Here is a 27,605-nt window from a genome sequence, read left to right on the forward strand (position 1 = left end):
AAAGGCGACCACGCCGCCATCACACGCCAGCTCCCCAGGCTGACCGGAGCAGAGGCTCTGGGCGGACCCGGCTTCAGCCTCCCCCGGAACTCTCCAGAAACCCTCGGGGCAGGTAGCAGGGCACAGCGTGAACCAGGTGCTGCCTGAACACCTGGCCAAAGGGCAGGGGCTGCTTGGGGTTTTCTGCCTCCGGCCTGGCGAGGCCGCAGCGAGTGGAGCCACTGGACAGATTACTGCTGTTCCCAGGTGCTCTGGGAAGCAGGGTGTTGACTTCTTCCTCCCGGGCTCACCTGGGCACTTTGTCTTCATGGACAGGGGCGCTCCATTGTTCCATTGTTCCGTGATCATGATCCTTCATCATCCATCTGAGTCACGGCTGCGGCCTGAATGGGCTGGCCCAGGCGGGGGAGCATAGCTCCCTTCTCCTCTCTCTGGGGTCCCTCCAGGCCCTGTCTCCTTTCTCCTGGGACTACTTCCTCATTTGATAGCTTCCCCAGAAAAGCTGGAAGTCTGTGAATAGCCAGGGCTGCCTGGAGGCAGAGGCCACGGGGGCTCCAGCCGCAGACCACGACTCCGCTCTGGGGCCCCCCAGGACACAGCCCACCAGCTGGGATGTTCTAACCTGCGCTCAGCAGAAACTACCAAAGGGGATGGATGAAGTCTCAGCAGACCAGGAGGGTGAAGAAGTGTGTGAAGACCAAGCCTGTGAAGAGCCACTGCACTCCAGCCTGGGCAACACAGTGAGACCCCGTCTCTTAAAAAAAAAAACAAAAAAAAAGATTAAAGAATAGAACGTGGAGGAAATTAAACTGGCATTGGCCTGCCCTTGGAGCGCCTTTAGGAACACGTCAATGGAAAACCCTAAATCACAGATAAGGAGAGTATATCTAATCAGCTGCCTGCAAGAATTTCAAATCAAGGGCCCCAGGGCTCCCCGGTGGCAGCATTTGGGCCTCGTGAGGCAGCGAAAATTGTTCTCAGGTGCTGCGGAGCCTGGGGGCACAGGAGGCAGGTCTATACCTCTGCCCCCCACCTGGCAGACCTCTCCCCATCTATGTGCTGATAAGGCTCTGCACTCTGTGTCTTCCTGAGGTTTTTTTTTTTCTTTTTTTTGGAGACAGGCCCTTGCCCTGTCCCCCAGCTGGAGTGCAGTGGCATCATCACAGCTCACTGCCACCTCCAACTCCTGGGCTCCAGCCATCCTCCTGCCTCAGCCTCTCAAATGGCTAGGACTACAGGCACGAGCCACCATGACCAGATAATTTTTTTTTTTTTCTATTTTTAGTTGCCTGGCTAATTTTTCTATTTTTTGTAGAGACGGGATCTCTTGCTCTTGCTCAGGCTGGTCTCGAATTCCCGACCTCAAAGCGATCCTCCCGCCTCGGCCTCCCAGAGTGCTGGGATTGCAGGCGTAAGCCACTGCGCCCGGCTTCTCCTGAGCTGTAAGAGAGGCATCAGGAGCCACACCCCATGCGGTTTGGTTCCCACCCCCAGCACTGCCCATTTGGTGCTGGGACCAAAGCAAAGCAATCTGAACTTGAGCCCCAGTCGTCATTCTCCCTCACCTCACACCCAGGGCAGCCTTTGCCGTCTTACTGCACGGACGCTGGCCCGGGGGCAGAGGACTCAGGTCCCACTCCTGGGCAGTTCATCATCTGTGCCCTGGGGGGTTAGGCTTCCTCAGTGGAGTTTTAGGGGTTCTCCACTCTCACGGGCATCAGAGTCACTTGAGATTTAACTATTACAGCTGCAGCCACCAGGCCCCACCTGGAGACGCGGGGACAGCCGGTCGCAGGGAGGCCCAGGCAGCACGTTTCTGAGAACCCTTAGCTGACTCTGGTGTCATCTAGCTGAGAAACACCGACAGATGATCCTAAGGATTTTTGTGGCATTATGACCCAAAAGTTCTGATGAGGAAATAAGCAAACTGTAGGTTAATATTTTCAAAAATAAAATCCAAATGGTAACGTTGCTAGGTAACGTCAGATCCCCTGAAAAGTAGTTTTGTAAAAAATAGCCATTGTTCTCTGGAATCCAAGAGGATTTAAAAACTACAATGCAAAGCACTGGCTTCTGATTATGCCTTAGGAGGGACGTGAGCATTCTTGACTGTCCCTAGAGTTAAACATGTGCCCATGTTTTTTTTAACTCTTTCACTTAGCTAGACAATGCGATGGCTATTTCTTCACCTTCACTCTGTTCACTTAAAAATCACTTATTTAAAATACATACGGAGGCTGGGTTCGGTGGCTCACACCTGTAATCCTAGCACTTTGGGAGGCCGAGGTGGGAGGATCCCTTGAGAGGTTAGGAGTTCAAGACCAGCCTGAGCAAGAGCCAGAGAGCCCGTCTCTACTAAAAATAGAAAGAAAAAAAAAATTAGCCAGGCAACTAAAAATAGAAAAAAACAATCACCTGGCCATGGTGGCTGATGCCTGTAGTCCCAGCTACTCGGGAGGCTGAGGCAGGAGGATTGCTTGAGCCCAGGGGTTTGAGTTTGAGGTGGCAGTGAGCTATGATGACGCCACTTTACATGGGGCAACGGAGGGACACTCTTAACTGGGGAAAAAAAAAAAAAATCAGACACAAGTACTCAAAAAGTGTTTGTTGAATTAACTAGTTTTCCTTCCCCTTTTCTAACAGAGCTTTTTAATCTGAAAAACCAATTTCCTTATATAATGTGAAACAGCATTTCTGTAGCTCCCTCAATGAAGCTACTTCCCTCCCCTAGTATCTCCATCTCTAAAGTCCTTGGTTACTGGGAAGGTCATGGAGCCTTCTGCCATATTGGTTTTGAGGAAGTTCAAGCTAGCAAAACTGCCTGGAGTCTGAAAAGAAGACCCATGATCTGCTTATCGGCTCACAATCAGCCAGAATGGGAAAGCAGCCTTTCCTGTCTGTGCAGGAGAAAAGGTAATTAGAATTTCGGTTGTAATAAATATCTGTAATCTCCTCTTTGAAGCTTTCTGTTTAGACACTGCTCATGCAGGCCAGGCTCTTAGAAACAGTTTCTTTCGGATGCCTTGGCCACCGTTGGCTCCTCAGCATTGCTACAACGGCTTCCGACCGGCAATACCTAAGAACCCACCAGAGGAAGCCCCCCTCCAAAGCCTTGCTGGCTTCTCCTCAGACAACTGTGAAGTCCCAGCCTGGCAGACACCTGGCGGGTAGGAACATCAAATCTCCATCAAACCTCTCCAGCGTTAACCATGGTAACTGTGCTCTGTGTCACGGAATAAAGAGATGCAGCTGTTCGATGACAAGGTGACTTTGTTCTTCCTCTGTGTTCAGTGCTATAGATGCAAACCTGAGCAGCGGCCCTGCCACGAGACGCCTAACCTAGCGCAGAACTTCAGTCCAGGTCAGCACAAAATGCGGTGTGAGCCGAGAGCAGGGCGGGGCAAAGCTGCTCAGGGTGATACTTGAGTCCTAGCTGGCCCTGGGGGTCGTAGGGAGGAGGGGGCCTTCCGGGAAGCGGGAACGTCATGAGCACAGGCTCGGGGAGGGGAAAGAACACGGTGTTTTAAGGCAAAGGCAATAAATCCAGTTAAGGCAAGAGGAAGGACAGGTGGCAATGGTGGGCTGACGAGAGGCTACCGAGTCCGTGCATAATCAGACTGCCGCCTTTATGCCACTGAAGGACGTTCGGTGGACAAGGGACACGGTTCCTCTGTATTTCGGAAAGGCAACCCTGGTTTCAGCGTCTGAGAGACGGGAACAGGAGATAAACTAGGAGGCTACAGTAACAGTTATGAAAGGGACGGCAGCCTGAACTATGAACCAGGTCAGTCAGTGTCTGTGAGCACAAAGGGGACAGATGTCAGAAACGTTTCAAATCAGGAATGGCTGCTGGCCAATCAGAACTGAAGATTACGGCAAGATTTCCAGGTTGGGTAACGCAGAGTAAGGCAGGAAGGGCGGGCGGGAGGACGGAGGTGGAGGGGAAGCTCACGAGGTCCACCTGCGGTCTTCCCCCTGGAGATTTCCTTTTGGTGAACGGCTGTGACGTAACGTGGACTGTCTACTTCCCCATCTGAGAGTCCTTTCGAACACCAGTCTCTCTCCTCCTCTCAGGGGCAAGGCTGACTTGGTAGTGGGTGGGTAAGCACTGTCAACATGCTTCCAAGGAAAATTCCAGAAGGCAACATTTATCCAGATAAGCTTGCTGGCTGCGTACATTTTGGAAGCTCGTGTGCACAAATGGAGTTCTCTCAGGAAGAGAGAATGGCATTCGTGGCAGGCTAACTTAATCAATAAAGGTCAGCCACTGCTCACTTTTTCCAACCTTACTTTCTTTTTTTTTGTTTTCCCCCCATACATTTTATTTTATTTTTTTGTTTTTCAGCTCATTATGGGGGAACAGAAGTTCAGGCTATATACATTGCCCATGCTCCCCATCCCCCCGTCCAGCCTTACTTTCTCACTGTAATCAGAACAGCATGAGTAAGTAACTGGGGGTAGGGGAAAAACAGGCAGGACAGGGTGGCTAACATCCTCCAGGCATGCTAAACTCTATATGGTTCTTTACTTAAAAGTGACCCACATTTTCAACATCGATACCCCTATTGGTTTTGATTTTCAAAATAGTTTGATATAAACTATGGCTGAAAAAAAAAAAGGAAAAAAAAATAGTTTATAGTACTTTTTCAAAATCAGATGAAGAATCCTAAGTTATACATAAAAATTTTCACCTGAAGGTGTTCAACTTTTTAACAGAAGTGAACACACTTGCAGAAAAGAGCTCAGATAAGCATACAGCAGGATGAACCTTCACAAAGGCACCTCACCTGTGGGACCATCACTCTGCTCCAGCAGGGCCAGGACGGCACCCCAGAGGCTGCCCTCTTCATGCTCCTCCCGACGCAATCACCAACCTGTTATTCTCTTTTTCTTTTTTTAGAGATGAGGTCTGGCTCTGTCACCCAGGCTGCAGTGCAGTGGCATGATCACAGCTCACTGTTACCTTGAACTTCTGGGCTCAAAGGATCCTCCTGCCTCAGCCTTCTGAGTAGCTAGGACTACAGGTGTGCACCACCACGGGCAATTTTTCTTTTCTTTTCTTTTTTTAGAGCCAGCGTCTCGATATGTTGCTCAGGCTGGTCTCAAACTCCTGTGCTCAAGGGACCGTCCTGCCGTAACCTCCGGAGTAGCTGGGACTACAGGTGTGAGCCACCACACCTGACAACCTCATTTCTAATGGCATCAATTAGTTTGGTCCGTTTGAACTTTATATATTAATAAGTAAAGGCTGAGCATGGTGGCACACGCCTGTAATCTTAGCACTTTGGGAGGTCGAACAAGGAGGATTGGTTGAGGCCAGGAGTTTGAAATCAAACTGAGCAAGAGCAAGACCCCGTCTCTACTGAAAACAGAGAAAGCAGCCGGCCGGGTGGAACACACGCCTCAGTGCTCCGCACACAGTGCTCCATGAAAGGGCGGAACGGGGCAGCAGGTTGGCCTCTGGCTCCCAGGTCATCCAGGGGAAAAAGAGTTCTTTGTAACTTTTCTGTATGGTTGAGATTATTCAAAATAAAAATTTTATTCAAAAAAATTTATCAGTTATTTTATGTCAGCAGTTAAAAAATAATTTTTTTTAAAAGAGGAAGTAGGGCATTTTCACGCAAGGCTGGTCAGACGGGAAGAACCTTCAGCTCCAGCTTGGCCTCAGTAAGCTGACAAAGAAGTGGAACCACAGGAGCCCACATCTGTGTCGAGCTGCAAGTGGACACCTCAGAGTGTGTCCGCTTCTCTGCCAGCTCCACGCACAGGCTGCTGGGGACGTCACTGGCCGAGGGACCGCTTCAGAAGTTCATACATTACTTGATCCTGAAAGGAGGGGAGGAAACAAGACACAGGGCCGATCACTGTTATATGCTGAATGGCGTCCCCCCAGATTCACATGCTCAAGTCCTACCCTGCAGGACCTAAGAATGTGCTTGTATTTGGAGACAGGGTCTTTACAAAGGTGACTGCATTAACATGAGCTCAGATAGGTGGGCTCTACACAAATATGACTGGTGTCCTTATAAGAAGAGGAGATTAGGGCCTGGCACGGTGGCTCACGCCTGTAATCCTAGCACTCTGGGAGGCCAGGGCAGGAGGATCGCTGGAGTTCAGGAGTATGAGGTTGCTGTGAGCTAGGCTGATGCCACGGCACTCTAGCCCTGGCAACAGAGCGAGAGACTAAAAAAAAAAATTTATATATATATATATATAAATTTTTTTTTCTTAGTTCATCGTTTGTTCCTTGACCAGTTTTTTTTAAATGCAGACTATTTTATTTTTATGTATCAAATTCTGCCATCTTTTCATTTATGGTTTCTGGATTTTGTGTCAAAGTTAAAAGGGTACTCCCTACAGGAGGTCATGGAAAAGCCTACTTATTTTCTTCTAGAACTTTAATGGAGTTAGTTTTTATATTTAAATCTCTGATTCATTTGGAATTTATCCCGGTATAGAGTATGAAGTATGAGTCCAACTTTTTACTTTTTTTTGAGACAGAGTGTTTTTAAAGTGATGAAAAATGCTCTGGGCCGGGCGCGGTGGCTCACGCCTGTAATCCTAGCTCTCTGGGAGGCCGAGGTGGGCGGATCGTTTGAGCTCAGGAGTTCGAGACCAGCCTGAGCAAGAGCGAGACCCCACCTCTAAAAATAGAAAGAAATTATATGGACAGCTAAAAATATATATAGAAAAAATTAGCCGGGCATGGTGGTGCATGCCTGTAGTCCCAGCTACTCGGGAGGCTGAGACAGGAGGATTGCTTGAGCCCAGGAGTTTGAAGTTGCTGTGAGCTAGGCTGACGCCACGGCACTCACTCTAGCCTGGGCAACAGAGTGAGACTCTGTCTCAAAAAAAAAAAAAAAACAAAAAAAACAAAAAAAAAAAAGAAAAATGCTCTGTATCTTGAGCGCAATGCCAATTACATCAGTCAAAACTCACAGAATCGTACACTTAAGCTTATGCATTATTGTACATAAATTAAATTTCAGTTTTAAAAAAGGTTAAAGGATAAGAGTGGCAGACGTGGAGTTATGCCAATATGTCTCAATACTTGAAAAACCTCAAACCTCAGGGTATTGGTAAGAAATAATTTCAATTAAAATAAATTTTTTAAACAACCAAATCTTCGGGAAGATACATATCACTATCTCTTCATTAGAATGAAAAGGGCCAATGATACTAAGTGCAAAACTACTGCTGATTTTAATTAATAAAACTGTATTCTATTCAAAGAGGTTTAGTAAAATAAAAAACATTTTTGCTGGTATAGAGTAATGCCTGAGAAGTCAAGGCAGAAAAAGGTTTCTCCGCATATGGTAAAACAAACAAACTAACTAACTCAGTCCAGGTTCTGCAGACTCTTAACTTTACTCTAGATGAAAAAGTCATGTGCCTAAAAAGATACGCCGCCACCCCAAACCCCTCACACTGGAATTTATTTTAAAGTGGGAAGACAGTCAGTGACCTGAGAACATTGAGACCAGGACGGTGGCACCGAGACACAGCCACTCATTTCATACAACTGTTTCAGACTTTGACTTAAGAGTTTTCAATCAATAATCATGAGAAACGTTGAGCCCAGGGTAATAAATGGCTAATCATTTAAAGGAAGTTTTAATATAGTCAATAAACAGTGTACCTTGGCTAAGGCGTATCATACCTCTAGGAATCTGGAAACAGTATAATACCCAAGTGAACAAAACTTACCACAACAGTATCCAATTCAGACACTTCGCAGGGTTGGCCGTTTCCCTGTATCACTCTTTGTAAGTGTCACAGTATATAACCTGACTTTATTTAATAGCAACCATTTTAACTTAGGACAAGCAATACCTCAACATGGTAAGAAATAAACATGTCAAACCTGGCGTAACTTTTTCATCCTTCTCCTACCTTATGGTGAAGGTATTTTTACTTCCCTGACATGGTAGCTAAGTCCCTATGGCTCAGTTTGGGTACAATCTAGCGACAAGAAGATAAGAAACCATTTGTCAAAAAGGGCGGAGTAGGTCAAATAATACTTGAGTGAGACTGATTACAAATTCTGAGATTGTGGAAACAGACACAAGAGGTCATTCTCTCTCTGAATAAGTAGTTGTTAGAGAATCTCGTTAGGAGAACTATGCTCCAGTCACTAAGAAATACAAAATTAAAATCTTTCAAGAACACTCTCATGAAGACAATTATTTTGTTTGTTTTTCAGGCCAAAATGAAACATGCAATTTCTGTCAGGAAGTAGAAATGATATATAAAATAATCTATAAAACAGAGTTTTACAATTCATGAAATAATATTTACTGGTTTCAATTCTAGTCTCCTTCATACGTTTTAAGAGCATTTCTTACCTTTTTTTGTTTTTTAATCTCCAATGTGATACATCTTACCTTTTTTTTTTTTTTTTTTGAGACAGAGTCTCACTCTGTTGCCCGGGCTAGAGTGAGTGCCGTGGCATCAGTCTAGCTCACAGCAACCTCAGACTCCTGGACTTAAGCGATCCTACTGCCTCAGCCTCCCGAGTAGCTGGGACTACAGGCATGCGCCACTATGCCCGGCTAATTTTTTTTTTTTTGTATATATATTTTAGTTGTCCATATAATTTCTTTCTATTTTTAGTAGAGACGGGGTCTCACTCTTGCTCAGGCTGGTCTCGAACTCCTGACCTTGAGCGATCCACCCGCCTCGGCCTCCCAGAGTGCTAGGATTACAGGCGTGAGCCACCACGCCCGGCCCATCTTACCTTTTTTGATACAGATGGTTTTACTTTCTTGAAAGCTTCTTCAAAGTGCTTATGACTAATCTTGAGTTTACCTGTGGAGGAAATGCATAAATATACATACCTCAGTATGTTATTCTAATTGTGGTTTATGACTCAGTTTCCCTTGAAAGACTTCCAAGCCTACAAGGGGACCACTGAGATTACCGATGAAATGGGCTCTATTCTTTTTCAGAACCGTATTCAAGCCTGATATATTCTGCTCATCAGATTTTAATACAGCACCACCCAAAGAGACCCAGCACGCATTCACTCATAAGTAGGTACCTTTTGTACTGCTGAACCTAACTTAATGGTGATGTTTATGAAGAATAACCAGAATTGTTCTATTTTAAGATAATGCAGATAAATTTAACAGGGAATAGAAAGTAGGATTACATAGTATTTAAGAGTGGATAACAGGTAGTTGGAAGTTACGGGGTCATAAATAATATATTTTTTATGTATAATATAAAATAATGTCAACGCTGGATTAGAAGGGAGTTACACTTTTTTTTGAGACCAAGCCTTGCTCTGTCGCCCTGGGTAGAGTGCAGTGGCATCAGCATAGCTCACTGCAACCTTAAACTCCTGGGCTCAAGTGATCCTCTTGCCTCAGCCTCCCGAGTAGCTGGGACTATAGGCATGTGCCACAACACCTGGCTCATTTTTTTTTTCTATTTTTAGTAGAGATAGGGTCTCAAACTCCTGAGCTCAAGCCATCCTCCTGCCTCCGCCTCCCAGAGTGCCAGGATTACAGGCGTGAGCTACTGGGCCCAGCCCTAACGTAGGTCTTTTTGAGGAAAGGTATTCTGTAGTGTTGCAAAGATACCCATAAACTATAACTGATCAACAACTGTCACAGGAACCAAGTAAAGTAAAGGTGCTTCTGTACTTGGCATGGCTGGAGTGGTGAGTCACAAATGAATCTTTTTTGGCCACACACACCAAAATAGCGAAACCAAAGACAGTATCAAATGTGAAAGATGGTGCAGAGCTACTGAGATGGCCTCCAGTTATCACATAACACGTGGACTTGGTATTTTGACAGTGAATGAACCCATTTACCTCTATCTGCTCATTTGTATATGATTACAAGATACTCTTTATTAAAAGAGAGGTACTAAATAACTCTGCTCTTATTATAATTGTCAGTGACACAAGTTACATAATATTTCAGAACAGCTTTTAAAGGTCTCATCAGAAAAACGTCAGCTTTAATATCAGAGATGACAGATGCTGGAAAACGGTTATTTCCTAGGAAAACAGTCGTTTTAAGTATCCAGAGTGAGAATCAGAATTTTAAAAAATCTGGCCTGGTGTAGTGGCTCAGGACCTGTAATCCCGGCACTTTGGAAGGCTGAGGGCGGAGGATCACTTGAGGCCAGGAGCGGCCAAGCCTGGGCAATGTAGTGAGACCCTGTCTCTTAAAAAAACTAAAGGAAAAAAAAAAAAGAATTTAGAGAGAGAATCGCACCGTTTTCATTTCCACTCTTCTGGCTTGCCATTTCCTGTCTCAAGGCGCATAGAGAAGCTTCCCGTACCAAAGCAGAGAGATCTGCACCCCTATAAAAAAAGAAGAGTTATTTATTTATTCTGCAATACTGCAAAAACTCAGAAAGAAGTGACTGCAATTTTCTTATAAGTGACAGATTAAACAGGAAAGAAATTGACCAATAAAGGTGAGATAAACTGATTATGATCAACAGGAAAAAACTTTTAGCTTTCACTTAAAATCTTTCTAACCTTTAGAAGAAAGGAAATTATGGAGGAAGTGATACAGTGAATCATAAACATTCCCAGACTAATAGCTATAGATATTAATGTTAACGTTAATATAAAATGTCTACTCAGTAGAAAGAAACTTAAACAGTATTATTTTCATTCATAAGGGCCATGTTACAGTACTGACTAGCACATTCATGTATTACATCATGTCTAAAATAAGCCTATAAAAAAATCATTTATGGCTCCAAGTTCAAAAGGGAAAAAATACGAACACAAGAAAGTCTTTGATGCACCTGACTCAAGCGCAAGCAGAGTCGACACATCATAAACTACTTGAAATATGACAAGAACTAAGAAGTCTTCATTTATTTAATTATTCTATGTAGTAATATACTGAGTCAGCACAGTTTTATGAGTTTAACCAAATTTTTTTTTTTTTTGAGATGGAGTCTCACTCTGTTGCCCTGCGTAGAGTGCCATGGCGTCAGCCTAGCTCACAGCAACCTCAGACTCCTGGGCTCAAGTGATCCTCCCGCCTCAGCCTCCTGAGTAGCTGGGACTACAGGCGCACGTCACCACACTTATTTTTCTATTTTAGTAGAGATCGGGTCTCACTCTTGCTCAGGCTGGTGTTCAACTCCTGACCTCAAGCGATCCTCCCACCTCAGCCTCCCAGGGTGCTGGGATTACAGGTGTGAGCCACCACGCCCCGGCCAGTTTAATTAAATTAAAGACACTGGTACTGACGGGGGTTTTACTACATTACAGCTGTAGAGGACTCTTAGAGATTCTTTAAGAAAGTTTGTGAATTTGGGGATTAAAAACCTCATTTCTGGACATTAAGCTTATTTATTATATAATGATCCATATAATATATAAATATATAAAATTAAAGATCCACAGAGATTATTAACCAAATCCATTGTTTCTGTTGGCTAATTGTTACAAATTTAATAATGTTATTTAATAATCATATACATACTGGGTATTCATTCCTTCCCTTAATGTTAAAACTGACATTGGTGCAGACACCATTAACTAATGCAAACAGGTAGCTGAAGACTACAGTAGTATCATGTCTCTCAAACTATGACAATAGTGGCATTAAAATCCAAAATGTAGGCCGGGCGCGGTGGCTCATGCCTATAATCCTAGCACTCTGGGAGGCCGAGGCGGGAGGATTGTTTGAGGTCAGGAGTTTGAGACCACCCTGAGCAAAAGAGAGACCCCGTCTCTACTAAAAAAATAGAAAGAAATTATATGGGCAACTAAAAATATATATAGAAAAAATTAGCCAGGCATGGTGGCACATGCCTGTAGTCCCAGGTACTCGGGAGGCTGAGGCAGGAGGATCGCTTGAGCTCAGGAGTTTGAGGTTGCTGTGAGCTAGGCTGACGCCACGGCACTCACTCTAGCCTGGGCAACAGAGTGAGACTCTGTCTCAAAAAAAAAAAAAAAAAAAAAAAAAAAGTCAACATACGAAAGGACTCCCCTATTTCCAGGAATCCCTCCAGAGCCTCAGAACGTGCATTCCCTTCTGTGAGAAAGAAGACGCAAGAAGGTAGAAAACTGCACTGGGAGCTTCACAGGGTGCCTCCTTAGTCCTCCCATCCATCTGCTAGGTCAGCCTCATTGCCTCTCGTTCTGCAGAGGAGGGAATCCAGCCCCTTAACTGACTTAAGATTTAAATACTTACGTATAGCAATCACAGCGAAGGTCACCGGCAATTGCTTCCAAATTTACATCTGCATCCAGGGGAGGTCTGGTGCCATTCTAAACAAAAGAGAAAAATGACTTTTCACTGAAACTTTACGGACCCATACTCATCCACATAAGCAGCTCTTAATAACAATGGCTGCTTGACTAACTGAGTATTATTGCCTCCCAGACCAGTGCTGTTAGATTTCTAAACTTCGAGAAATGAGGTTCAGAGGCAGATTCCAAACTCGGGAAAGCTAAAAGCAAACAATTTATGTTCATGAAGTCTGAAGAATTTGTGTGCAGTTGCGGCAAAAACAAATCACCACCAAGAAGAACAAAAACCACTACTTCAATCTTTCCCAAGGTGAAGAAATACATTTCCTTTGCCTGCTGAAACAGGGCAGATATTTACGCAATGCTTAGTTTTGGTGTGAGGCTGCCTAGGAAGGGAGAAGTTAACACTGAACCTAGGAGAGAATGAGCAGTAACTTGTTCTACGACAGATGCCCAGGGCCCAATGAGCTCACTATCTTCCTCCTTAATCCTTTATCTAAAACTCAATCCTGACGTTGGTGCCAGCTTCCCTTGGGCTTATGTCAAGAGATGCCAGAAATGAAAAGCACACAATTCAGTATAGAACTCTTCGAATTTCAACATTTAACACAGTACCTTGCATGCGTACAGTACATGTCTGATAACATGTTTAATGACAAAATGCAGAGGCAAACAAAACACGGTTTTTAATGATTTGAAATGTACGGCAGATGGCTGGTTCATGAGTGTTTGCTTTATTATTCTGATGCATAACTTACATATATAGTGCATATATTCCTTCCTTTGGAGCAAATGTTACATTATGAAATAACTGTTTTAAGAAGAAACACACAAAAGTGAATAAAGCAAAGCCGTTAAGCTGATCTTCCTGTGACACATCAGCCCGGCAGGGTGCTCCGGGCGCAGGGTTCCGAAGACCTGGACTGGAGGCCCGGAGCTGCCCCCCTTACGCAGTCACCTGAGACTCTGCCCACACCGGCACACCGGCCTCTCCCCGCCTCCCAGCAGGGCATGTGCAAGACCCACATCCGCCAGCCACTACCACTGGATAAAACGGACACGTTCCTTGACACAGGTTCAGGTTACACTTCCTACTCAATCCATTTTGACCTGAAAAATAAACCCTATGACCTTAGGCAAACAATCTTTGTGCTTTTTTATTTACCCCAGCTGTAAAACTAGAGGGTCAGACTGTACGATCCATAAGTATCTTTTAGTATAAATGATTTTCAATTGGTCAGGATAGTAGTCAACCCTGGGGGCAGGGAGGGGTGGGTAGTGGCTGGAAGGAGGCAGGAGGGCAGCTTTTATAGGTCTGGGAATGTTCTCTCTTTTATTGTGGTAAAATAGGCATAAAACCTACCATTTTAACCTTTTCTTTTCTTCTTCTTCTTCTTTTTTTTTTTTGAGATGGGGTCTCACTCTGTTGCCCAGGCTCGAGTACTGTGGCACAATCATAACTCACCACAGCCTCAACTTCTGGCCTCAAGAAATCCTCCTGCCTCAGCCTCCCAAAGTGCTGGGATTACAGGCATGAGCACCATACCCAGTCCACCTTAACCATTTGTAAGCATACAACTTTGTGTATTCATACTACCTTTTCATCTCAGAGGCAAGCTCTTTACAGGTAATGTGATAATCACGTAATGGTTGCGTGGCCAGTCTCGTGGGCTGGCTAGGTGATCATGTGGCTGCTAATGTGATCATCATGTGGCAGTCACGTGATAATCATGTCCTGGACACGCGGTGGTCACGTGATAATCATGTGGCGGTCACGTGATAATCATGCCTTCCTTACGTGGTAGCTTGGGCTGGTTACGTGGTCACGTGGCTTGTCAAGTGATAGTCAGGTGGCGGCCACGTGATGACATCCTGGTCACGTGATAATCATGCCGCGGTCACAGTATAACATCACCGTCACGTGGTGGTCACGTGATAATCACGTCATGGTTACTGGACAGTCATGTGGGCTGGAAATGTGGTAACGTGGCTGCTCACGTGAGCGTCACATGGCAGTAACACGATAATCATGACCTGGTCACGTGATAATCACATGCTGTTCACGTGATAGTCACCTGGCTGTCAAGTGGCTGTCACGTGATAGTCACGCGGCAGTCACATGAAAGCCAGGTGCTCTTCACGTGGTGGTCACGTGATAATCACCTCATGGTTACTGGACAGTCATGCGGGCTGGTAATGTGGTGACGTGGCTGCTCATGTGAGCATCACGTGGCAGAAACACGATAAGCACGTCCTGGTCACGTGATAATCACGTGCTGATCACGTAGCAGTCACGTGATAGTCACCTGGCAGTCAGGTGACGGTCACGTGATAGTCACATCCTGGTCACGTGGTCGTCACGCGATAGTCACGAGGCGGCCATGTGATAATCACGTCATGGTTACATGGCCAGTCATGTGGCTGGTCACGTGATCATCATGTGGCGGTCACGTGATAATCTCATCCTGGTAATCTGGCAGTCACAATGACGTCCTGGTCACATGGCGTTCACATTACAATCATGTGATAGTCACGTGGTGGTCACGTGACAATCGTGTGATAGTCACGTGGCTGTCACATCATAATCACATCCTGGTCACGTGGCAGTCACGTGATATTCATGTGATAATCACATCCTAGTTACATGGCGGTCACATCTCAGTCTCGTCACAGTACACACACAATCTGGGATATATTTAGTTTATAATAAACACTTGTTGAACTAAAAGACGATTTTAGTCTTTTATTCTATTATCTTATTTTTTAAAATCATTTTATCTTTGAAGTGCTGTACTTTGAGTAATTACCCGTTGGACGGAGGGCTCACGATTTTGACAAACAGCACTGAAATTCTGGATGAAGGAAGTGTAAAGTTGTTCCATGGTGTGAATATCACACTGTGAATGAAACATATCTGGAAGAATGAGCCAATCATTCTTGTGGGTCCAAATCTATAAGGCTCTGAATATCATGTATAAGTGGCTCTTGTGTAATGATACTCAGAAGAAGGCTCATGTCTGACATGTCTAGAAACGAATACTGCTCCAATCTTACCCATGATATCCCACAAGGGCAAGTGTGAAGGCATTATCATCACCTCAACGTGGCTACAAGAAATTCATAGAAACAAACTGGGACTATATGTGTGTGCTTCTTGGTGCATACATAAACACACACACACACACACACACACACGTGTCAAAGCAAACTAAATCTCACTATCAGAGTTCCTAATAACAGAGCCAAGGAAAGGGAGAGAAAATGCCATGATGCATTCATCATCAAACTCACCTGACACAAAGAAACAACTCTACAAAACTACAGCAGGGTTTCTTAACCTTGGCATTACTGACATTTGGGTTGGATAATTCTTGTTTGTTGGCCGTCCTGTGCATTGTAAGATACTTAGCAGTGTTATCAGTCCCCTGTCCAGTGATAAACAAACATCCCCAGGGGATCTGGGGTGGGGTGGTGGTGAAATTGCCCTAGGTTGAAAACCACTGAACTAAAACAACATGTTTTCATGGCTCTGACCACCAACTATGTGCTGATGACAGGCAAAACCATCAATATAACCTAGCTGGAGCACGCTCCTGAACTCCTCACCAGTTTAAACAATTCGCTTTCCCTTTGTGAGATATAGGTTGAGCAAATATTTAAAGCTAAAGAAATGAAAGCAATTAGCCACCCTGTTGTTTAAAACAAGAGAAACACACACAAAAACACGCCTCTTCCTTTACTCACTTTTGTGATAGTTTTTAAGATGGCAAGACGGTCTGCTGCAGGTGGTAACCCCACAAAGAGTGTTTTGTCCAGCCGGCCTGGGCGCAGGATTGCTGGGTCGATGATGTCTAAGCAGGGGAGGAAAAAGTCTTAAATAAAATTAATTTTTAAAAAAATTTAACTAAAAGACAAGAAAAACCCTTTTTCTTAAAGATAAAAAATTAACAAACCGTACTTTATTAAAATAAAAAGCTTCTGCTCATCAAAATATATTCTTAAGAAAATGAAAAGTCTACCCCCACCTCCTGGCCCTAAACCTGCTCTTCCTCTAGGATTCCCCGTCTCAGATGATGATCACCACCCCAGGTCACCCCCAACTCCCAAATCCCAGGCAGTTTTCCCCCTTCCCTCTAACCAGGAACATCTCCATCAAGTCTGCCTCTGCCTCTGATCCCCTCAACCCTCAGTTAAGGCCAAATGGAACCCCCCTTAACTGGCAGAAGCCCAGCTTCTGGACTTCCCCTCTCTGGGCCTCCTTACGATGCCGCCAGGGTTCTGTCCTTAAATACAAATGGAATTCTCTCAACTCCCGCTCCCCATTGCAGACCGGAGCCTAAAGTTTTCACTATGGCAAGAACGCCCCTTAGGATCTCACCGCCTTCCTTTCTAGTTTTATCTTTCCTTCTATATTCTTCCAACCCCCACACCCTATTTACCAAATCTCTTGCTGTTCCCTAAACAATCCAGTGGCTTCATGCTTTCTTCACTTTGCTCTCAGAAGTTCCTTCCCTGAAATGCCCTCTTCCCCATTTATACCTAGTGGAATTTCCAAAGAATACCTCCTCTAGGCAGCTTTCGTTGAGGTCCTCCTAAGAAACTCACCTCCCTTTGGGCTTGCCGGGCTCCTGGTACCAGGAGCACAGGGCAAGTCCCACATTGCACCTGACACTGAAGCTCATTATGAACATTCCCGGCTCCTCCACAAAAAGCTCATTTTAAAGTCAAATAATTTCCAACAGTCCCTCAACCACTGATGGGAGGATTCTTATAGCTCACAGTGATAAGACAGACCACTGTTCATACACAGGCTTACCTATTAATATTTATAAATAATGAGACTCATGTCTCTACTAAATATACTAAGACTTAACCAATGATTTACTCCTCTATAAAGAGGCAGAATTATTTTCTTTTTAGCTAAAATTCCAAGCCTGTTAGTGTTGTTCTTTAGTCACCTTATGGAAGCTATATACTTAATAGTTTTATCAATATTCAACACATTGTATAAGTTTCTCTTGGGATGGCAGGATTTAATACATGCAGATAAAAGATTATTGCGTAACACTTTTGATATTATCAGACATATTAGACAGGCATTGTCCAACAAGCCTGTCTAAGGGTCTTCCAACCCTGTAGGGCAGAGGTCCTCAAACATTCCGGTTCCAGAATCCCTTTGCACTCTTAGTAGCCACCTATCTGTTCTGTCACTATAGATGAGTTTGCATTTTCTCAATTTTATACAGGTGGAATTACAGTTGTGTACTCTGTCTGCTTTCTTTCAGTCAACACAATTATTTTGGGATTCATGCAAGTTGTTGCATGTGTCAGTAATTAATTCCTTTTTATTGTATGAATGTGCCACATTTACTTTCCCACTCTGTTTATCTGTTGATAAACATGTGGTTTGCTTCCAGTTTTGTGCTGCTACAAATAAAGCTGCTACGAATACTCTTGCACAAGCCTTTGTACGTGTTTTCATTTCTCTCTGGTAAATACCTAAGTGTGGGATACTGGCGGTATGACTCTCACACACCCTAGTAGGTGTGTGCTTCACTTTTAAGAAATGGCCAGACTGTTTTCTAAAGTAGTTGTATCATTCTATGTGCTTATCAGCAGTATGACAGTTTCAATTCCTCCATAGTCTTGTCAATACTTGGTATAGCCAGTCTTTTAAATTTTTGTTAGTTATTCTAAGGTTTGTGGTGCTATCTTCCTGTGGCTTTAATTTGCATTTCCCTAATGACAAATGAGGTTGAGCATCTTTTCCTGTGCTAATTTGCCATTTGTATAACCCTTATAGTGAAGTGTCTACACAAATCTTTTGGCCATTTTTATTTTTTATTTTAAAAATTTATTAAATAATTTTTAAATTGACAAAGAAAAATTATATGTATTTATGGTATACAATGTTTTGAAATATGTATATATTGTTAAATGGCCAAATAGAGCCAATCAACATATGGATAGCTAAACAGAACATCAGGCAAGAAGGGATTTCTTTTTTTTAAACACTGACCAAAAGAGCTGCATTTTTTTTTTTAAAGAAAGGATTTCTTAAAGCTAAACAAAAAGAAGTTATAAGCAATCAAAACAATATAACATGATAGTATACAATGGAACAGAACTGCCAAATATCCATGAAAACCAGTGAAAAAGATCTAGTGCATTTATTTTTAAATTTATGTAGTCCTTCAATGCAATGGGGTTTGTTATGGGGGGGAGAAAAGGGCATGCATGAGGTGCGGGGAAGGAATACAGTATCCACATCCATGGGTAAAAGCAAAACACAGGTGCCACAGTATGATTCATTTGTTATTCTTAACATGGGTCAAGGTAAATACAGACTGTCGCATTCACTCAGTACTGGGTTTTACAACTAAGACGAGTCTGGAGAATGTGTAAAGATGAAGAGAGAGATCAGGGTGAGAAACCCAATAGAAAAGGTAATGTATGTGAATTTTTAAGCAAAATCTAGGACCTATTATATTATAATCTATTGAGATTAAACTAAAAGACAGGGGTGTTTACAATAAACAAGCATCAAAAATGGTGAGAGCTGTTAAAGGCAGAATAGATTATTTCAAGAGATCAGAGACCGTCGCTGTGTGTCCCCCAAAGCTCATGTGTTGGAGACTTAATCCCCAGTGCAAGTGTTGAGAGGTGGCACCTTTAAGGGGTGATCGGGTCATGAAGACTCTGCCTTTATAAATGGATTAATGCTGTTATCCAGGGGGTTAGTAATTTTGCGAGTGGGCTCCTGATAAGAGAATGAGTTCAGCCCTTTCCTCCTGCATTCTGACGAGTGCTCCTCTGCCCGTCCACCTCTACCACGGGATGACGCGGCAAGAAGGCCCTCCCCAGACGCAGGCCCCTTGGCCTCGGACTTCCCAGCCTCCAAAACAGTAAGAAATAAATGTCTATTCTTTATAAATCACCCAATCTCAGGTATTTTGTTATAGTAACATAAATCAGAGTAAGACAACTGTCTCTTGAAATATGTTAGAAAAGATCTGTATCTGTTTGGGAAAGGCAGGATGTGATTCTGTCCAAATCTGAGGGACTTTCAAGCATTCTTCTAAGATGACTCTGTGATTTTATGGCCTAATGACTGCTCCAGCTACTATTACCAAATAGTAATATGCTCACAACCATGGTAATACGTACCAAACAGCTATGTGCTGTTTACTGCCACTGTGGGAGATACATTACCAACATCATTTAACCTTTCTGAAAATCCTGACATTTAGGTACCATTATCCCATTTTATAAGCGACAAAATGATGGTCAGCAAGAATAAGTAATCTATGCCTGAGGTCACTGTGGCATAATATAAAATACAAATGGTTTTTGCCCTGGTTCTGGCCACAGAGCTTTAAAAATCCTTAGAATTTTCTGAGTGACAAGAGTGTCTTTGTGGTGCTAATGAGATGACTTCAGAGAGCTTCAGGATGGGGACTGGTCACCAGGAGAACCAAGCACGTGACCAGAGGGTTGTAACTCTGAGCTTCCCAGCTGGTAAACACACTGATAGGCCAGGGGGGGTCCCAAGCTCTGATTCGACAGGGGAAGTTCTGTGCTCCCTCCCAGATCTCACGTTCTGTGTATCTCTTACGACAAAACTGTAACCGTTAAATGCAGCACTTTCCTGAATTCTCTGCGTGGTTGTAGCCAATTATCGAACCTGACGGGGTCATGGGAATCCCCAAATCTGCAGCGGGCTGGTCAGAAGTGCGAGTGTCCTGGGAACACCACCTGCAGCTGGTGCCTTATGTGCGTCTTGCACAGCACTGAGCCTTTAACTCCAGCAGCATCAGAACTGGTTACAGCACACCCAGCTGGCATGAGACCAGCTGGGGCTGAAGCAGAACAGTGATCAACACAATAAAGTGCTACGGACAGGACTCAAACCCAGTCCCGTCTGATTCCAAAGACAGTATTTCATTATTGCCATAGTCAACCTATAAACAATAAAAACTTTCATACTTTTTTATTATAAAATAAAATGATATATAATTCATCAAGGTTTTGGTTTCCATAGTAACTTCCAAGAAATAGAAAACTGTATCATCTTGACAACTGATAAATCCATTTAAGCAACTAAAGTGCCGTATCATTCTAGCAGACGCGGTTACCACTAGCATCACTGCAGGAGCAGGTACGACAGAATGGCTCAGAGTATACGGAGAATTTAGGATCCAAAATAACAGCTGCCTTTAGCACTTGTGAAATTTTGGGCCCTTTTCTAAATCCCTCATGGAATGTTTAACCTTGAAGACGGTTCTAAGTAATAGTTGAGGGCAGGTACCGGGCATGGCGCCAGCGTAAAACTGCAAAGCTCTAGCTTTGACGTTCAGATCCAGGAGTCTCTGGTTCTTGTTCCTTACAAGCTTGAGAGAAACACAGGACATAAATTCTGAAAATACATCTGTGGTCAAAAGTGTAGGCCGCAGCCGTTCTCTGCCAGCAGACAACTTTCTAGACACCAACACAGAAAATCAATCTCAGGAGATCCAGGCAATGATACTATGCCTGTTACTTTAGCTTATGCAAAATCTTTCTAAGGCTTTATTTCAATTTTATGAATAAAAAAACAGATTGCCCAAATATATAATCTTCCTTTACTAGGATGTATACAAACTATATTGTTTATAAATGCAGCAAGTGTTTAGATTCATCTGTGTCATATTCTTGTCGCTCACCTGGCCTGTTGGTGGCTGCCATGATAAACACCTGCTGTCTTGTTTCCAGACCGTCCATCTCCGTAAGCAGCTGATTCACCACCCGGACACTCGCTCCTGTCTAAAAAGAAATGAATCTGGTTTTGTTGGGTTGTAATTGTCTGTTCTGTTCTCAGTTCTTGGTGTGCTCTTGGCGGAAGAATGACCAGACACCAAAATCAAGGCAAGCGTGACTCCGAAGTTTATGGAGGAAAGACAAGATAGGTTTATTGACCAAAAGCAAGAAGATACAGGTTCACAGAGCAAGAGCAAGATACGGTCCCCACAAACAGTGACAAATGGACTCCCTGCCTAAGAGGAGGGCTCTGGTAATGGTCTGGGCTTTTGTTTCACGTCTGGATTGGGCCCTCCCCATGGTTCAGAAGTCACCACTGAGCCACTCTGATGGACAGTTAATGACTTGATAATTAGCCTTAGATAACTCTAGGTCACTTACCAAATCCTGTTGTGCCTAGGCTGCCTGGCCTGCAGGCTAGGGATTGCCTGCATTCTTTTGCAGATTAGCAAGGGTTCCTCCTTCCCCCGGGTGTGGCAGTTGCTCTGGGCAGGATGAAGGTGGGGCAGCCCCAAGACAGGGGCGCCCTTGTCCTTGTTCCCAGGTGGGGCAATTGCTCAACACAGCACCAAGGCAAGTCTCCCACTTTTGTCCCTAGGAGGGTCTCAGACTTCCCTTCCTATCCACCTAACAGTTTCATCAGATCTCTCTCTTTTTCTTTTAGAGGCTGGCCAAGTGGAGCACTGGGAGTGGAGAAGGAACAAAGGAATCTGTAACTGGCTGTGATCAATGAGTTGTAAACACCACTGGCACGCCGGACCAACTTCATCAGCTCTCAGTACAAAGAAAAAAAAAACCCACTTTTTAAATAAAGACAATACATTTGCTAACTTAAATGATAGCTTTTTCCAAAGAGGTAAGTTATTTTCTGAGGCGTCACTATATGCAGGCACCATGCAAAATGTGTCCTCCTCAGCAATCCTGTTATAATCCAAGGTCTAAGGGAGGAAACCGAGGCTTAGAGAGGTTATTTGTCCAGGGTCTCATTGCCAGATAAAGAGAGAAAACTCAATCTCGAGCCTAGCTGATCCCAAAGTCTGACGCTTCTGAGTTGCTCAAAGATCTAACAGTCACAATAAACTTCCCTCCAGGCCAATCTAGACTCACATTTTGAACTCCAGATTCCCCAGTTTATCAGAAGTTCCAGACCTTTTCAGCGTAATACATACAAGAGTACCTGGGACACCCAGGTGTTTTCTCAACCTACGTCTACCTCAAGGCAATATCCAAGAGAAAGGTTCAGGGCGTTGTGAACTAGAGGGATGAATCACTTAGGGAAGGAAGAAAAAAATGTAAAGGGAGGAAATTAGAAGAGTGATGCTGTGGTTTTTCTGGTCATTAACTGCTGTTCTTCAACATGAATTTTATGTACAAGAGGTGGTGACGGGTTTAACCCATTATTTCTCCAGACAGAAATATTCAGTGCTGCTTCTTATCACTCAACAACGTAACACTAACAGAACCGTAATCCAGACTCAAAAATATAAAAAAGTAATGGGTAAAAAACATTGCCCTACTTAACCAAGACAAAAAAGTCAGAATTGGGCCAGCCCCAGTGTCTCATGCCTGTGATCCTCTAGCACTTTGGGGGACCAAGGCCAGAGGATCACCTGAGGCCAGGAGTTCAGGACCAGCCTGGGGAACCCAGAGAGAACCTGTCTCCACAAAAAGTTTTGTAAAAATCAGCCAGGCGTGGTGGCATGTGCCTGTAGTCCCAGCTACTTGGGAAGCTCAGGCAGGAGGACTGCTTGAGCCCAGGAGTTTGAGGTTGCATTGCAGTGAGCTATGATCATGCCACTGCAACTCACTCTGGGCGACTGAGTGAAACCCTGTCTCAAAAAAAAAAAAAAAGGACGGGTCAAAATATAGGAAACTATGATAGATTTTACTGCATTAAACAACATCCTATATAATAAACAAAATGAAAGATCAGTGATAAAACTGGGAAAATAGTATCAAAACACAGAAATAAAGGGCTAATTTTCATCATGCACAAAGACCACCAATAAATTAATATTTAAAAAAAAGAAGACCATTTCAACAGCAAAAGGGTCAAAAGACATGATCAGGTAATTTATAGAAGATGAAATACAAAATCACGGACGATGGTCAACCTCACTAGTAAGCAAGGGTGCATACTAAAATGTAATATGTTTTGCCAATAAAACTGACAAAAAAGATGAGTATTACCCATTATTATTTTTTTTTCCATACACTTGGGGCTGTTTGGAAGGGTATTATCCACCGTTGACAAAAGCACGGGAAACGGTTATTTTCCCACACTGTGGTGGGCACATGTTCAACTGGCAGTTTTGTGAAGAATGACACAGTATTATCTTTCAAACTCTAATATGTATACATCTTTAACCCTGATTTCCACTTCCAAAACTCCACTTTGCATATTTCTCCCACATGAGCACAAAAATGTTTAGCACAGTTCTGTTTACAGAGACAAAACTGGAAACTGGAAATGTCTAAAACAGGAGAATTATTATAGTAAGAAAATTCTGCTATATACAGACTATAGAATGTTATACAATAGTTTTTTAAAAATTATTAATATGGGAAAATCATCAAGACAGAATGACTATATTTACATAAAAAAAAGAAGTCTAAACTACACATGTGTTTTAAGTTTATGAAAAAAGTTCTAGAATGATACACACTGAACACTAAACTATTAGCAGCATGGCAGAACCTCCAAGTAGGGTAATAGGGAGGAGAATGGGAAGAAAGATTTTCACTCTTTTTATGCTTATGTTTTATTTGAATTTTTCACAAGCATGTATTCATATATGATTAGTACAATTTAAAAACAATACATTCAAATTTACCAGCTGATAACAGGGAGCTGCAAAATGATGAAAGGGGCTGTGGACAAAAGAAGGGTTAATTCATGGCAAAAGAGACGGTATTAAAAAGGAATAAAATCGGAGCGAACCATGCCTCAAGCAGCGGATGCATCAAAACGCAGTGCTTTGCTCTGGACCTCACGGAATACGACTGGGGAACCCGCCTCAGCCAGTGACAGCACCATCACAAATAACTCTGGAATAAGGATTTTCTGTGACGGTACCAATGACTACTGGGATCAGGAAACAAAACGGCTCTGATGTGAGCCACATTTATTTTTGTCAGTCAACGAACTATGACTCCGTGTGGTTGACGCAGGTGATGTTCAATGCTGATCAATTTTACGCCTTCCCAGCTAGTCATGGTGTTGGACCTCAAAGCTAATAACCGAACCCTATTTTGAGCTGTCTCCAGACAACAGAGCAAGGGCTCTGTTATATTTTGACGTGTCTCAAAAGGCATTTAACTCAAGAGTATTGTAGGATTACAAAGAAAGCTATTCAAAACTAATATTATTTCTATTCCCAACTACTCATCTGTGTGAGTCAGGATTACCCACACACGGTGCGACCAAAATAACATACAGGAAAAAAATGGATACCCAGGCAGATACAGAATACAACTGTTATCTCTGAGCTTTGATTTCAAATCCTATTAATAGGTTTCTTCATTTAAAGGGTCTCAATGCTCCAAAGGAATGATTTTATGACAAATACCTAGCTTGGAACTTACAACGGAAGGTTTATGGTGCCCAAAGAATCTGTAAACCACTACTCTACGATATTTACCTCTCGGTCTGATCTTCGAGGACATAAAGCATCCACTTCATCAAAGAAAATCACACAGGGTGCCGAGTTCTTGGCTCGCTGAAAAACCTGTCGCACAGCACGCTCACTCTCACCAACATACTAAATATAAACAGAGAGGAAATGAAATGCAGAAAGTTCAGCCTTGGGGTTTGGGCCGAATGAGAGCAAAAATAGTTTTAAATGACACTTATGTGTCAGACTCCAAAAAGTATTAGGTTAAATCATATACAATTGCTGACATTTAATTATTTTTGACCTGTAATAGCCAATTGTATATGGTTCAACTTAATAAAATTAGCTATTATTTAAGATTATAAATGTTATCATTCATAAAATGAAGACTAAATGGGATGTAAGGTTTTCTCTAACTCAAAAAGACCCCATAACTCCACTGTATATTAGAACTGATATGCTAAACCTTAGGCATATAAAATATCCGGCACTGATTTTCATTAATTCAAACATATTTTAAAAGCACACAAGTCAAATTACTGTTCTACTGTTATTTCTACACCAGTAATCTTGTTAAACAAAGGAAGAGCGACGCTGCCACACAGCACTGGAGGAGGCAGGGTTACAAGGGCTTACTGTATGTTAAAATCTAAATAAAAATGTAAGACATTATGACCAGTCAACAGACATTCAAGAGCAGCTCTAAGATTAGAACTAAGTAATATGAACAGCTATAAGAAATTATTCTTGTAAAATTTCGAATTGGTTGACTGAGCAGTTATTTTCTTAACAAAACTGTTAAATAAGAGTCCAAAAGCATCTTTACAGTGCCAACTATTTAACAAAATAGCACTTATAGTATTTAATCAAGGCAAGACTACACCACAGATGACAGCGATTTAAGTATTTTTTCCTCACTTGAACAGAACTTCCCTTAGCTCACATCCTCCCAGTACTTTTCTTTCAGCTTTTGCTCATTCTGCTTCCCTAACTTGAGCTGCTTTTCCAACCTATCTCCAGACATTTCTTCTTGCGTTCTAGAAAATCCTCCTCAACTTTATTCTCATTACCTCTTCTTTGCTCTTAAAGCACTTTGTACTATTACAACATTTCAGCTCTTCTACTTTCACTATTATCTTACAAAGTTCTTAAAGCAGACATCCCATTCAAATTTTTCTCTCTTATGCCACCCCGCACAGCATATATAGTAGACTGATTGATTTTCCTGAAAAATCTAATAAAGCAAAAATTGTATTTGTAATGCTGAACCAAAATATTCAGATTTTTTTTTTTTTTGAGACAGAGTCTCGCTTTGTTGCCTGGGCTAGAGTGAGTGCCGTGGCGTCAGCCTAGCTCACAGCAACCTCAAACTCCTGGGCTCAAGCGATCCTTCTGCCTCGGCCTCCCGAGTAGCTGGGACTACAGGCATGCACCACCATGCCCGGCTAATTTTTTCTATATATATTTTAGTTGGCCAGATAATTTCTTTCCATTTTTAGTAGAGACGGGGTCTTGCTCTTGCTCAGGCTGGTCTAGAACTCCTGAACTCAAACGATCCACCCGCCTCGGCCTCCCAGAGTGCTAGGATTACAGGCATGAGCCACCACGCCTGGCCTCACTAGATATTTTTGAAGAAAATGTATTAGTGGGTTGGGAGCAATAGAGGTCCAGACAGCAACAGAAGGGAGCCATCAGTGACTCGGAGAAAACAGTAACTGGCACCTCCCTCACAGGGATGCTGAAGAATAATAGATGTAAAAGTGCTAGACAATAGATGGCACAAAATAAACACATTAAAACGTTAATAATTATAATAAATTACTTCCATTTTGCAGGTATGAAAATTCAGGCTCAGAGGTTAACAGACTTAATTAAGGAGGCACTGTCCACCCTAAATAGTAGAGCAGAGCAAAGCTAAACCTCCTCACTCCTACAGCAGTGATTTTACCAAAATGCCACAGGGTTCAAAGACCTGAGAAGTTTTCCCCTGAAATTCTGCATGACCATTACGTTTGCTAATCTAAAACAATGTTCAATGCGACAACAACTTACCATATTTAGTAATTCGGGGCCCTTGACAGATATAAAATTCAGTCCAGATTCATTTGCTACAGCCTGGCAAGAGGGGGAAAAAGACACAAATAAGACAACATACAATAAAATAATAACAATAATTTGTGACAAGGCAAGGACTTTTTGAGGTTTGAGCTCTGTTTCTCCTTTTTTGTCTTTTATCTTTTTTTTTTGAGGGACAGTCTTGCTCTGTTGCCCAGGCTAGAGTGCCGTGGCATCAGCTTAGCTCACAGCAACCTCAAACTCCTGGGCTCAAGTAATCCTCCTGCCTCAGCCTCCCAAGTAGTTGGGACCACAGCACCACACCTGGTTAATTTTTTGTTTCTATTTTTAGTTGGCCAGCTAATTTTTTCTATTTTTAGTAAAGATGGGGGTCTCAATCTTGGTCAGGCTGGTCTCAAACTCCTGCCCTTAGGCGATCCCAGAGTGCTAGGATTACAGGCATGAGCTACCACACCCCGCCTGTTTTTCCCTTTTTGTAGTTGTCTCTCTCTTTTTTTTTTATCAGAAGGAACATAGACAAATGGGTAAACAAAAAAATCAAAGGAATAAATGTTAAATTACAACTTTCTAAGAATTACGAAGACAGGCTATAAATCACATGGGAAGGACACAAAATATTTATGTAAATATTTATTTACCTAAACATGCCCACGTAAATACATTTAGAGCCATAGCTTAGAATTCCAGTGAAATCCTAGTCTCTGTACTCAAGAAATGCCTTCTGTGATGACAGCAACCATTCATTCACTTACAAACCAAAATTCAAAAACATCAATATCAGTCTTTACCAAGAGCCCACACTGAGAAACAGTTACATGTGTAAAAGAGCCAGAATTATAATCTGAATGCTGTGATGAAATCTGAACAAAATTTAATTTTTTTTC

The 27,605-nt window shown here is 42.9% G+C and overlaps 1 protein-coding gene across 2 annotated transcripts in view; it reads right to left on the reverse strand.

Annotated features, from left to right (window-relative positions):
• Positions 1 to 4,627: 4,627 nt before the first annotated feature.
• NVL (nuclear VCP like) overlaps positions 4,628 to 27,605 on the reverse strand; it is a 54,477-nt gene continuing 31,499 nt past the window's right edge. For both annotated transcript variants that reach the window (XM_069484506.1, XM_069484505.1), the window contains 8 exons: positions 26,698 to 26,760; positions 24,673 to 24,792; positions 20,938 to 21,037; positions 15,980 to 16,086; positions 12,177 to 12,253; positions 10,230 to 10,318; positions 8,738 to 8,808; positions 4,628 to 5,826 (listed from right to left, as the gene is read on the reverse strand). In XM_069484506.1, coding sequence (XP_069340607.1) covers positions 5,782 to 5,826; positions 8,738 to 8,808; positions 10,230 to 10,318; positions 12,177 to 12,253; positions 15,980 to 16,086; positions 20,938 to 21,037; positions 24,673 to 24,792; positions 26,698 to 26,760 — 672 coding nt within the window. In that variant the 3' untranslated portion in view covers positions 4,628 to 5,781. The remainder of the gene's footprint in view (positions 5,827 to 8,737; positions 8,809 to 10,229; positions 10,319 to 12,176; positions 12,254 to 15,979; positions 16,087 to 20,937; positions 21,038 to 24,672; positions 24,793 to 26,697; positions 26,761 to 27,605) is intronic.

This window comes from Eulemur rufifrons, chromosome 11 (genome assembly GCF_041146395.1).
Source record: "Eulemur rufifrons isolate Redbay chromosome 11, OSU_ERuf_1, whole genome shotgun sequence".
Lineage (NCBI taxonomy): Eukaryota > Metazoa > Chordata > Mammalia > Primates > Lemuridae > Eulemur > Eulemur rufifrons.